Genomic DNA, 13,244 nt, shown 5'->3' with positions numbered 1-13,244 from the left:
AGGACTATACCCACTAGTTATCAAAATCCAGAAAAGAGCTGTTAAATTCTGCATCCACCTAAAAGGAAGCGATGCCCACACATACCACCACAAAGCCCTCACCTACAGAGAGATGAACCTAGAGAAGAGTCCCCTCAGCCAGCTGGTTCTGGGGCTCTGTTCACAAACACAAACAGACCCCACAGAGCCCCAGGACAGAAACCCATTTAGACCCAACCAATTTATAAGAAAACAAAAAGATAACTATTTGGCATGCTGGAAAGAATCAACCAAAAACAGAGCAAATTGGAATGCTATCTGGCCCTAAACAGAGAGTACATACCTGACCACTGTGACTAACCCTACATTTAAAAAATCCTTGACTATGTACAGACTCATGTGCTACTGAGAGAGGCTGTCACAGGCAGACCTGGCTCTCAAGAGGATCAGCTATGTGCCCACTGCCCACAAAATGAGGTGGAAACTGAGCTGCACTTCCTAAACTCCTGCCAAATGTATGACCATATTAGAGACACATTTCCAACAGCTCACACAGACCAACAAAGAATTTGAAAACAAATCAAGCATTGATAAACTCCCATATCTGGTGAAATACTGCAGTGCGCAGTCAGAGCAGCAAGATGTGTGACCCGTTGCTATGAGTAAAGGGCAACCAGTGGAGCACAGACAACTTTGTAAATACGACCTATATTTATCTGTTTATTATCTTCCCTTTCATACTTCAACTACTTGCCCATTGTTACAACACTGTACATAGACAATAATATAACATTTGAAATGTCTATATTCTTTTAAAACTTTTGTGAGTGAAATGTTTACTAATATTTTTATTGTTTATTTCCCTTTTGTTTATTGTCTATTCCGTTTGCTTTGGCAATGTAAACATATGTTTCCCATGCCAATAAAAGCCCATTGAATTGGTAGAGCGGGAGAGAGGAGAGCGTGTCTGATGGTAAGAGGGGTACAGTAAGTGAACGTCACCTCATAGAAGAGACCCTCAGGGAATTGTTGGAAGCACTGAGCACAGACGAAGCATCCCTCATGGTACAGCTCCCCGTTACTGTTGACGATCTTCTCCGCCGGGGCAAAGCCACTCTTACAGCGCTCACACATCGCATTGGCCAGGGCACTGGCCATGTTGCTGAGAGGGGAGAGAGGGGAGAGAGAGGAGAGAGAGAGGAGAGAGAGGAGAGAGAGGGGAGAGAGAGGAGAGAGAGGAGAGAGAGGAGAGAGAGAGGAGAGAGAGGAGAGAGAGGGGAGAGAGGAGAGAGAGAGAGGAGAGAGAGAGGAGAGAGAGGAGAGAGAGGGGAGAGAGAGGAGAGAGAGGGGAGAGAGAGAGGAGAGAGAGGAGAGAGGAGAGAGAGAGGAGAGAGGAGAGAGAGGAGAGAGAGAGGAGAGAGAGGAGAGAGAGGGGAGAGAGGAGAGAGAGAGAGAGAGAGAGAGAGAGAGAGAGAGAGGAGAGAGAGGAGAGAGAGGAGAGAGAGGAGAGAGAGGAGAGAGAGAGGAGAGAGAGGAGAGAGAGGAGAGAGAGGAGAGAGAGGAGAGAGAGGAGAGAGAGAGAGAGAGAGAGAGAGAGAGAGAGAGAGAGAGAGAGGAGAGAGAGGAGAGAGAGAGGGGAGAGAGGAGAGAGAGGAGAGAGAGAGAGAGAGAGAGAGAGAGAGAGAGAGAGAGAGAGAGGAGAGAGAGAGGAGAGAGAGAGGAGAGAAGGAAGACAGGAGCGTTTACATTCAGTATTCTTTTTATTTTTTCTAAAAAGGGAAAGAACCGGTCATAGAGTGAGTAAGGTCACAAGGAACACAGTGTTGACCCCTATTGGCAAGCCACACCACGGCTGAAGCACATCATCACCCAACGCACAGAAGTAATAGTGTCTCTCTTTACACAACACACCCAGCTGGAGGCTGTATTCAGGGTTTGGAGATCAGGGTGGGTAAATGAGTGAAGAGAGCTGACACATTCCCTCATACACATACAGGCACGTACACACATAAGGATTCTCAGGCCAACTCCCACTAAACCTTCTAGTGTGGGCTTTGGTCCAACCCGGCCTATCATAGCTTCAGACACAGAATCTGGGAAATCTAAATGTTTGGTTTTCATTGGAGAAGCACCCTCCCATCTGTTATGGATTAACACATTAACTGAGATGCACACTGACAGTGTGTGTCAAATCTAATCAAATCAAAATGTCTTTGTCAAATGCTCCGAATACCGTGAAATGCTTACTTACAAGCCTTTATCCAACAATGCAGTTTTATGAAAATAGAGTTACTTTTTTTAAGTAACACAATAAACTAACAATAATGAGGCTATATTTTTTTCATTTAACGTTTATTTAATGCAACTGCTGTGTCAGATTTCCAAAAAGCTTTACGGAAAAAGCAAACCATGCAATAATCTGAGGTCGGCACTCAGAGCAAAAATCAAGACAAAAATATATCCGCCATATTGTGCAGTCAACAGAAGTCAGAAATAACATTATAAACATTCACTTACCTTTGATGATCTTCATCAGAATGCACTCCCAGGAATCCCAGTTCCACAATAAAAGTTTGTTTTGTTCGATAATGTCCATCATTTATGTCCAAATTCCTCCTTGTTGTTCTAGCGTTCAGTACACTTTCCAAACTCACGACGCGCGGGCAAGTCCAACGGAAAGTACGGATAAAAAGTTAAAAAAGTTATATTACAGTCCGTAAAAACATGACAAACGAAGTATTGAATCAATCTTTAGGATGTTTTTAACATAATTCTCCAATAATCTTCCAACCAGAGAATTCCTTTTTCTTCAGAAGATGAACATGATCAGGGCATGGTCAGCGCATGTTCAGCTCATGGCAGACCTTACTCAATCCCCTCTCATTCGGCCCCACCTCACAGTAGAAGCATCAGACAAGGTTATAAAGACTGTTGGCATCTAGTGGAAGCCTTAGGAAGTGCAACATTACCAATATCCCACTGTATCTTCAATAGGAGCTGAGTTGAAAATCGACCAACCTCAGATTTCCCACTTCCTGGTTGGATTTTTTCTCAGGTTTTTGCCTGCCATATGAGTTCTGTTATACTCACAGACATCATTCAAACAGTTTTAGAAACTTGAGAGTGCTTTCTATCCAAATATACTAATAATATGCATATTCTAGCTTTTATGGCTGAGTAGCAGGCCGTTTACTCTGGGCACGATTTTCATCCGGACATGAAAATACTGCCCCCTACCCCAAAGAAGTTAACTAGGCAAGTCAGTTAAGAACAAATTCTTATTTACAATGATGGTCTACCCCAGCCAAACTTCCCCTAACCCGGATGACGCAGGGCCAATTGTGCGCCGCCCTATGGGATTCCCGATCACGGCCGGTTGTGATATAGTCCGGGATCGAACCTGGGTCTGTAGTGACGCCTCAAGCACTGCGATGCAGTGCCTTAGACCGCTGCGTTACTCAGGATCCCTTAATATACAGGGGGTACCGGTACCGAGTCAATGTGCGGGGGTACAGGTTAGTCAAGGTAATTTGTACATGTAGGTAGGGGTAAAGTAACCTTGCATAAATAATAAACAGCGAGAAGCAGCAGTGTAAAAACAAAGGCGGGGGGGGGGGGGGGGGGGGGGGGGGGGTTCAGCATCAATGCAAATAGCATTTGATTAATTGTTCACCAGTCTGTTGAGCCTTTTGGACCTAGACTTGGTGCTCCGGTACCGCTTGTTGTGCGGTAGCAGAGTGAACAGTCTATGACTTGGGTGACTGGAGTCTTTTACAATGTTTGGGGCCTTCCTCTGACACCGCCTTTTATATAGGTCCTGGACGGCAGGAAGCTTGGCCCCAGTGATGCACTGGGCTGTATGCACTACCCTCTGTAGCGCCTTACGGCCGGATGCTGAGTAGTTGCCATACCAGACGGTGATGCAACCGGTCAGGGTGCTCTCGATGGTGCAGCTGTAGAACTTTGAGGATCTGGGGACCCATGCCAAATCTTTTCAGTCTCCTGAGGGGGAAAAGGCGTTGTCGTGCCCTTTTCATGACTGTCTTGGTGTGTTTGGACCAGGATAGTTTGTTGGAGATGCGGACCCTAAGGAACGTGACACTCTCGACCCGCTCCACTACAGCCACGCCGATGAGAATGGGGGAGTGTTCGGCTCTCCTTTTCCTGTAGTCCACGATCATCTCCTTTGTCTTGCTCACGTTGAGGGAGAGGTTGTTGTCCTGGCACCACACTGCCAGATCTCTGACCTCCTTCCTATAGGCTGTCTCATCGTTGTTGGTGATCAGGCCTACCCCTGTTGTGGCCACGCAGTCGTGGGTGAATAGGGAGTACAAGAGGGGACTAAGCACGCACCCCTGAGGGGCCCCCGTGTAGAAGATCAGTGTGGCGGATGTGTTGTTACCTACCCTTACCACCTGGGGGCGGCCCGTCAGCAAGTCCAGGATCCAGTTGCAGAGCGAGGTGTTTAATCCCAGGGTCCTTAGCTCAGTTATGAGCTTAGTGGGCACTATGGTGTTGAACTGAGCTGTAGTCTATGAACAGCATTCTCACATAGGTGATCCTTTTGTCCAGGTGGGAAAGGGCAATGTGGCGTACAATTGAGATTGCGTTGGGGAGGCATGCAAATTGGAGTGGGTCTAGGGTTTTCCGGGATACTGGTGTTGATGTGAGACATGACCAGCCTTTCAAAGCACTTCATTGCTACCGACGTAAGTGCTACGGGCGGTAGTCATTTAGGCAGGTTACCTTCGCATTCTTGGGCACAGGGACTATGGTGGTCTGCTTGAAACATGTAGGTACTACAGACTCATTCAGGGAGAGGTTGAAAATATCAGTGAAGACACTTGCCAGTTGGTCAGCGCATGCTCTGAGTACATGTCCTGGTAATCCGCCTACCCCCGCGGCCTTGTGAATGTTGACTTGTTTAAATATCTTGCTCACATCGGCTACGGAGAGCGTGATCACACAGTCGTCCGGAACAGCTGATGCTCTCATGCATGCTTCAGTGTTGCTTGCCTCGAAAGCGAGCGTAAAAAGGCATTTAGCCCATCTGGTAGGCTCGCGTCACTGGGCAGCTCATGGCTGGGTTTCCCTTTGTAGTCCGTAATAGTTTGCCACATCCGACGAGCGTCAGAGCAGGTGTAGTAGGATTCAATCTTAGTCCTGTATTGACACTTTGCCTGTTTGATGGTTCGTCTGAGGGCATAGCGGGACTACTTATAAGCGTCCGGATTAGAGTCCCGCTCCTTGAAAGCGGCAGCTCTAGCCTGTGTCCCCCCTTATGAACCTGGTCTTCCTGAACCAGGAACATCAGGTTCATAAGCTGTTTAAATGACAACTTGCAGCCATAGCGAAGGGTATGTGAGAGACACTTTGTGTGTACAGTATGTGTGTGCAAGGAGGAGAGGAGAGAAAATTAGTTCAAATAAGGGCATCACACTATCCAATCTCAGAGCTACAGGGAGGGCTGCTACTCCCTGTCCCACACAAACTCAAGCCCAAGTTCATGTCAATGGATACCAATGTTTTTTCAGTGACAGTAAGGGAGCGGTCTCTCCAAACAGTGTGTTGTTTATTAGTCAGACCTGATGTAATGAAGAGAGAGAAAAAGAGAAGAGAAGGGAGGGAAGCGGGCTGCTTTTTTCAAAGGTCAGAAATCCAATGTGTGCCCAGGAGACAAACACACACGCTCACATCAGGATAGAAAATAATAAGGTATTTGAGGTAGATATGTACATGAAGGCAGGGTAAAGTGACACACACACACACACACACACACACACACACACACACACACACACACACACACACACACACACACACACACACACACACACACACACACACACACACACACACACACACACACACACACACGGCACTGCTCTCCCCCTCAGATAGACAGAAGAATGGGTGAAGAAAAGGTGAGGTGTCTATCTACTGTAACCTTCCTCCCTCATCATACAGCCTAGTAGCTGTACATCCTAGAGCAGGATCAACACTACAGACCACCAACGAACTATCATGGTCCAAACACACCAAAACAGTCATGAAGAGGGCACGACAACACCTTTTCCCCCTCAGGAGACTGAAAAGATTTGGCATGGGTCCCCAGATCCTCAAAAGGTTCTACAGCTGCACCATCAAGAGCATCCTGACCAGTTGCATCACTGGGGCCAAGCTTCCTGCCATCCAGGACCTATATACTAGGCAGTGTCAGAGGAAAGCCCCAAAAAGATGTCAAAGACTCCAGTCACCCAAGTCATAAACTGTTCTCTCTGCTACCTCACGGCAAGCGGTACCAGAGCACCACGTCTAGGACCAAAAGGCTCCTTAACAGCTTCTACCCCCAAGCCATAAGACTGCTGAACAATTAATCAAATGGCCACCCGGACTATTTTCATTGACCCCCCCTCTCTGTTAATTATCTATCCATAGTCACTTTACAAATGACCTCATCTAACCTGTACCCCTGCACATTGACTAGGTACCGGTACCCCCTGTATATACCCTGCACATTGACTCGGTACCGGTACCCTCTGTATATACCCTGCACATTGACTCGGTACCGGTACCCCCTGTATATACCGCTGCACATTGACTAGGTACCGGTACCCCCTGTATATACTCTGCACATTGACTCGGTACCGGTACCCCCTGTATATACCGCTGCACATTGACTCGGTACCGGTACCCCCTGTATATACCGCTGCACATTGACTAGGTACCGGTACCCCCTGTATATACCGCTGCACATTGACTAGGTACCGGTACCCCCTGTATATAGCCTCGTTATTGTTACGTACTTTTCTTGTGTTACATTTAGATTAGATTTTTTTACTTTAGTTTATTTAGTAAATATTTTGTTTTTACACTGCTGCTACTCGCTGTTTATTATCTATGCATAGTCACTTTACCCCTACCTACTTGTACAAATGACCTCGCACATTGACTCGGTACCGGTACCCCCTGTAAATAGCCTCGTTATTGTTATTTTATTGTGTTACTTTTTATTATTTTTTACTTTAGTTTATTTGGTAAATATTTTCTTAACTCTTTCTTGAACTGCAATGTTTGTTAAGGGATTGTAATTAAGCATTTCACGGCAAGGTCTACACCTGTTGTATGTGAGAAATAAAGTTTGATTTGATCTGATTTACAGTAAGTCACTACATTCCAGAGCACATAGAACGTATTGGCACAAGATGTGGAATCAATGCAGAGGTTCCATCAAGATACTCTACAGCTCTCATCACACTGTCTGGTGTAATGTATGAACATATAGGGGCCATATTGTCAGGACCCTGGTGTGACATCAGACAAAAGGAAGGATTCAGAAGCCCTTTTCTGGCTCTGCTAGTAGGAAATGACAGAAGCCTCAAGCATTTCCCCCAGAGACAGGAAGACAGAAAGACTATGAAGGAGGTGCTGAGCTGGTTGGTAAATACTTCATGATCAGTGTTGGGGAGTAGTGACTAGTTGAACTACATGTAGTTCAACTAGTCATTTCATTACATTCTGCTGTAGCTTGGTGGTAGTTGAACTAGATTCCAATCTTGGTCGTGTTGGTAGTCTTTTTTTATCATGTAGTGGTGTAGCTAACTACTGGAACTACATACTACTTTTTTAGCAAACATTTTAATAAAATATTGGTGAAGTAGGCAAGAACTCTTTTTTGACATTAAAACCGCACAATTCACACTTGAAACCGTTTTTGTGTTTAATAGGCTAAATTACACATCTGACTCCAGAGTGATCTATTTTTGCAATTTGTAGTCTATGACATTTCAGATTTAGATGTGACATTTTTTTCACAAGGTAGTTTGGATGTAGTGAACTTCCTTTGAAAGTAGCTTAGTAGTAGCTTTCAGTAAACTATATTTGTATATGGGTAGCTTTAGTGTTGCTTAACTTCTTCCAGTGTGAGGTGATTGGTCGTTTCCCCCAAAACTGTTCATCACTAACTTAGTGAGTTTGTTTCATAGGGAAAGAGAGAGGGAGGGAGAGACAGAGAGAGGGAGGGAGATAAAGAGAGAGGGAGAGAGAGGCAGAGACAGAGACAGAGAGGGAGGGAGAGACAGAGAGGGAGGGAGAGACAGAGAGGGAGGGAGAGACAGAGAGGGAGGGAGAGAGTGAGAGAGAGGAGGGAGAGAGGGAGGGAGAGACAGAGGGAGGGAGAGACAGAGAGAGGGAGGGGGAGACAGAGAGAGGGAGGGAGGGAGAGACAGAAAGAGGGAGGGAGAGGGAGAGAGAGGGAGGGAGAGACAGATGTATCATAAAGTTGCACAGGGTTTTGAACTTCTGACCCTCCCCATGTTGTCTCTAGTGCTTATGTCTATAAAAGGACCAGGTTGTCATCACATATCTGAGCGACTGACTGAAGTCAGGGCTTCTGCTTTATTTACCTACTGGAGTATTAGTTCTGCCCCAAGGGTTGAAAGAAACGGTATGGTCTGTGCTAGAGTACCCGAGGCATCTAAAGATCGGACTTAACCTCTCTGAATAAGTCAAAGTCTCAAACTGTGTGACTCTCCTTCTTGCCTTGCTAATGATTAGCATTCCAGACATTCCAGACATTCCCTCATACACATACAGGCACGTACACACATAAGGATTCTCAGGCCAACTCCCACTAAACCTTCTAGTGTGGGCTTTGGTCCAACCCGGCCTATCATAGCTTCAGACACAGAATCTGGGAAATCTAAATGTTTGGTTTTCATTGGAGAAGCACCCTCCCATCTGTTATGGATTAACACATTAACTGAGATGCACACTGACAGTGTGTGTCAAATCTAATCAAATCAAAATGTCTTTGTCAAATGCTCCGAATACCGTGAAATGCTTACTTACAAGCCTTTATCCAACAATGCAGTTTTATGAAAATAGAGTTACTTTTTTTAAGTAACACAATAAACTAACAATAATGAGGCTATATTTTTTTCATTTAACGTTTATTTAATGCAACTGCTGTGTCAGATTTCCAAAAAGCTTTACGGAAAAAGCAAACCATGCAATAATCTGAGGTCGGCACTCAGAGCAAAAATCAAGACAAAAATATATCCGCCATATTGTGCAGTCAACAGAAGTCAGAAATAACATTATAAACATTCACTTACCTTTGATGATCTTCATCAGAATGCACTCCCAGGAATCCCAGTTCCACAATAAAAGTTTGTTTTGTTCGATAATGTCCATCATTTATGTCCAAATTCCTCCTTGTTGTTCTAGCGTTCAGTACACTTTCCAAACTCACGACGCGCGGGCAAGTCCAACGGAAAGTACGGATAAAAAGTTAAAAAAGTTATATTACAGTCCGTAAAAACATGACAAACGAAGTATTGAATCAATCTTTAGGATGTTTTTAACATAATTCTCCAATAATCTTCCAACCAGAGAATTCCTTTTTCTTCAGAAGATGAACATGATCAGGGCATGGTCAGCGCATGTTCAGCTCATGGCAGACCTTACTCAATCCCCTCTCATTCGGCCCCACCTCACAGTAGAAGCATCAGACAAGGTTATAAAGACTGTTGGCATCTAGTGGAAGCCTTAGGAAGTGCAACATTACCAATATCCCACTGTATCTTCAATAGGAGCTGAGTTGAAAATCGACCAACCTCAGATTTCCCACTTCCTGGTTGGATTTTTTCTCAGGTTTTTGCCTGCCATATGAGTTCTGTTATACTCACAGACATCATTCAAACAGTTTTAGAAACTTGAGAGTGCTTTCTATCCAAATATACTAATAATATGCATATTCTAGCTTTTATGGCTGAGTAGCAGGCCGTTTACTCTGGGCACGATTTTCATCCGGACATGAAAATACTGCCCCCTACCCCAAAGAAGTTAACTAGGCAAGTCAGTTAAGAACAAATTCTTATTTACAATGATGGTCTACCCCAGCCAAACTTCCCCTAACCCGGATGACGCAGGGCCAATTGTGCGCCGCCCTATGGGATTCCCGATCACGGCCGGTTGTGATATAGTCCGGGATCGAACCTGGGTCTGTAGTGACGCCTCAAGCACTGCGATGCAGTGCCTTAGACCGCTGCGTTACTCAGGATCCCTTAATATACAGGGGGTACCGGTACCGAGTCAATGTGCGGGGGTACAGGTTAGTCAAGGTAATTTGTACATGTAGGTAGGGGTAAAGTAACCTTGCATAAATAATAAACAGCGAGAAGCAGCAGTGTAAAAACAAAGGCGGGGGGGGGGGGGGGGGGGGGGGGTTCAGCATCAATGCAAATAGCATTTGATTAATTGTTCACCAGTCTGTTGAGCCTTTTGGACCTAGACTTGGTGCTCCGGTACCGCTTGTTGTGCGGTAGCAGAGTGAACAGTCTATGACTTGGGTGACTGGAGTCTTTTACAATGTTTGGGGCCTTCCTCTGACACCGCCTTTTATATAGGTCCTGGACGGCAGGAAGCTTGGCCCCAGTGATGCACTGGGCTGTATGCACTACCCTCTGTAGCGCCTTACGGCCGGATGCTGAGTAGTTGCCATACCAGACGGTGATGCAACCGGTCAGGGTGCTCTCGATGGTGCAGCTGTAGAACTTTGAGGATCTGGGGACCCATGCCAAATCTTTTCAGTCTCCTGAGGGGGAAAAGGCGTTGTCGTGCCCTTTTCATGACTGTCTTGGTGTGTTTGGACCAGGATAGTTTGTTGGAGATGCGGACCCTAAGGAACGTGACACTCTCGACCCGCTCCACTACAGCCACGCCGATGAGAATGGGGGAGTGTTCGGCTCTCCTTTTCCTGTAGTCCACGATCATCTCCTTTGTCTTGCTCACGTTGAGGGAGAGGTTGTTGTCCTGGCACCACACTGCCAGATCTCTGACCTCCTTCCTATAGGCTGTCTCATCGTTGTTGGTGATCAGGCCTACCCCTGTTGTGGCCACGCAGTCGTGGGTGAATAGGGAGTACAAGAGGGGACTAAGCACGCACCCCTGAGGGGCCCCCGTGTAGAAGATCAGTGTGGCGGATGTGTTGTTACCTACCCTTACCACCTGGGGGCGGCCCGTCAGCAAGTCCAGGATCCAGTTGCAGAGCGAGGTGTTTAATCCCAGGGTCCTTAGCTCAGTTATGAGCTTAGTGGGCACTATGGTGTTGAACTGAGCTGTAGTCTATGAACAGCATTCTCACATAGGTGATCCTTTTGTCCAGGTGGGAAAGGGCAATGTGGCGTACAATTGAGATTGCGTTGGGGAGGCATGCAAATTGGAGTGGGTCTAGGGTTTTCCGGGATACTGGTGTTGATGTGAGACATGACCAGCCTTTCAAAGCACTTCATTGCTACCGACGTAAGTGCTACGGGCGGTAGTCATTTAGGCAGGTTACCTTCGCATTCTTGGGCACAGGGACTATGGTGGTCTGCTTGAAACATGTAGGTACTACAGACTCATTCAGGGAGAGGTTGAAAATATCAGTGAAGACACTTGCCAGTTGGTCAGCGCATGCTCTGAGTACATGTCCTGGTAATCCGCCTACCCCCGCGGCCTTGTGAATGTTGACTTGTTTAAATATCTTGCTCACATCGGCTACGGAGAGCGTGATCACACAGTCGTCCGGAACAGCTGATGCTCTCATGCATGCTTCAGTGTTGCTTGCCTCGAAAGCGAGCGTAAAAAGGCATTTAGCCCATCTGGTAGGCTCGCGTCACTGGGCAGCTCATGGCTGGGTTTCCCTTTGTAGTCCGTAATAGTTTGCCACATCCGACGAGCGTCAGAGCAGGTGTAGTAGGATTCAATCTTAGTCCTGTATTGACACTTTGCCTGTTTGATGGTTCGTCTGAGGGCATAGCGGGACTACTTATAAGCGTCCGGATTAGAGTCCCGCTCCTTGAAAGCGGCAGCTCTAGCCTGTGTCCCCCCTTATGAACCTGGTCTTCCTGAACCAGGAACATCAGGTTCATAAGCTGTTTAAATGACAACTTGCAGCCATAGCGAAGGGTATGTGAGAGACACTTTGTGTGTACAGTATGTGTGTGCAAGGAGGAGAGGAGAGAAAATTAGTTCAAATAAGGGCATCACACTATCCAATCTCAGAGCTACAGGGAGGGCTGCTACTCCCTGTCCCACACAAACTCAAGCCCAAGTTCATGTCAATGGATACCAATGTTTTTTCAGTGACAGTAAGGGAGCGGTCTCTCCAAACAGTGTGTTGTTTATTAGTCAGACCTGATGTAATGAAGAGAGAGAAAAAGAGAAGAGAAGGGAGGGAAGCGGGCTGCTTTTTTCAAAGGTCAGAAATCCAATGTGTGCCCAGGAGACAAACACACACGCTCACATCAGGATAGAAAATAATAAGGTATTTGAGGTAGATATGTACATGAAGGCAGGGTAAAGTGACACACACACACACACACACACACACACACACACACACACACACACACACACACACACACACACACACACACACACACACACACACACACACACACACACACACACACACACACACACACACACACACACACACACACACACACACACGGCACTGCTCTCCCCCTCAGATAGACAGAAGAATGGGTGAAGAAAAGGTGAGGTGTCTATCTACTGTAACCTTCCTCCCTCATCATACAGCCTAGTAGCTGTACATCCTAGAGCAGGATCAACACTACAGACCACCAACGAACTATCATGGTCCAAACACACCAAAACAGTCATGAAGAGGGCACGACAACACCTTTTCCCCCTCAGGAGACTGAAAAGATTTGGCATGGGTCCCCAGATCCTCAAAAGGTTCTACAGCTGCACCATCAAGAGCATCCTGACCAGTTGCATCACTGGGGCCAAGCTTCCTGCCATCCAGGACCTATATACTAGGCAGTGTCAGAGGAAAGCCCCAAAAAGATGTCAAAGACTCCAGTCACCCAAGTCATAAACTGTTCTCTCTGCTACCTCACGGCAAGCGGTACCAGAGCACCACGTCTAGGACCAAAAGGCTCCTTAACAGCTTCTACCCCCAAGCCATAAGACTGCTGAACAATTAATCAAATGGCCACCCGGACTATTTTCATTGACCCCCCCTCTCTGTTAATTATCTATCCATAGTCACTTTACAAATGACCTCATCTAACCTGTACCCCTGCACATTGACTAGGTACCGGTACCCCCTGTATATACCCTGCACATTGACTCGGTACCGGTACCCTCTGTATATACCCTGCACATTGACTCGGTACCGGTACCCCCTGTATATACCGCTGCACATTGACTAGGTACCGGTACCCCCTGTATATACTCTGCACATTGACTCG

At 46.5% G+C, this 13,244-nt stretch overlaps 1 protein-coding gene across 2 annotated transcripts in view; it reads right to left on the bottom strand.

Moving 5' to 3' along the window:
• LOC120063774 (LIM and senescent cell antigen-like-containing domain protein 1) overlaps positions 1 to 13,244 on the bottom strand; it is a 71,532-nt gene that overhangs the window by 26,193 nt on the left and 32,095 nt on the right. For both annotated transcript variants that reach the window (XM_039014068.1, XM_039014067.1), the window contains exon 2: positions 982 to 1,141. In XM_039014068.1, the coding sequence (XP_038869996.1) occupies positions 982 to 1,141 (160 nt within the window). The remainder of the gene's footprint in view (positions 1 to 981; positions 1,142 to 13,244) is intronic.

Source organism: Salvelinus namaycush, chromosome 19, assembly GCF_016432855.1.
Source record: "Salvelinus namaycush isolate Seneca chromosome 19, SaNama_1.0, whole genome shotgun sequence".
Classification (NCBI taxonomy): Eukaryota; Metazoa; Chordata; class Actinopteri; order Salmoniformes; family Salmonidae; genus Salvelinus; species Salvelinus namaycush.
Note: the sequence above shows the minus strand (reverse complement) of the source record. Positions and strands in the feature narration are given on the sequence as shown.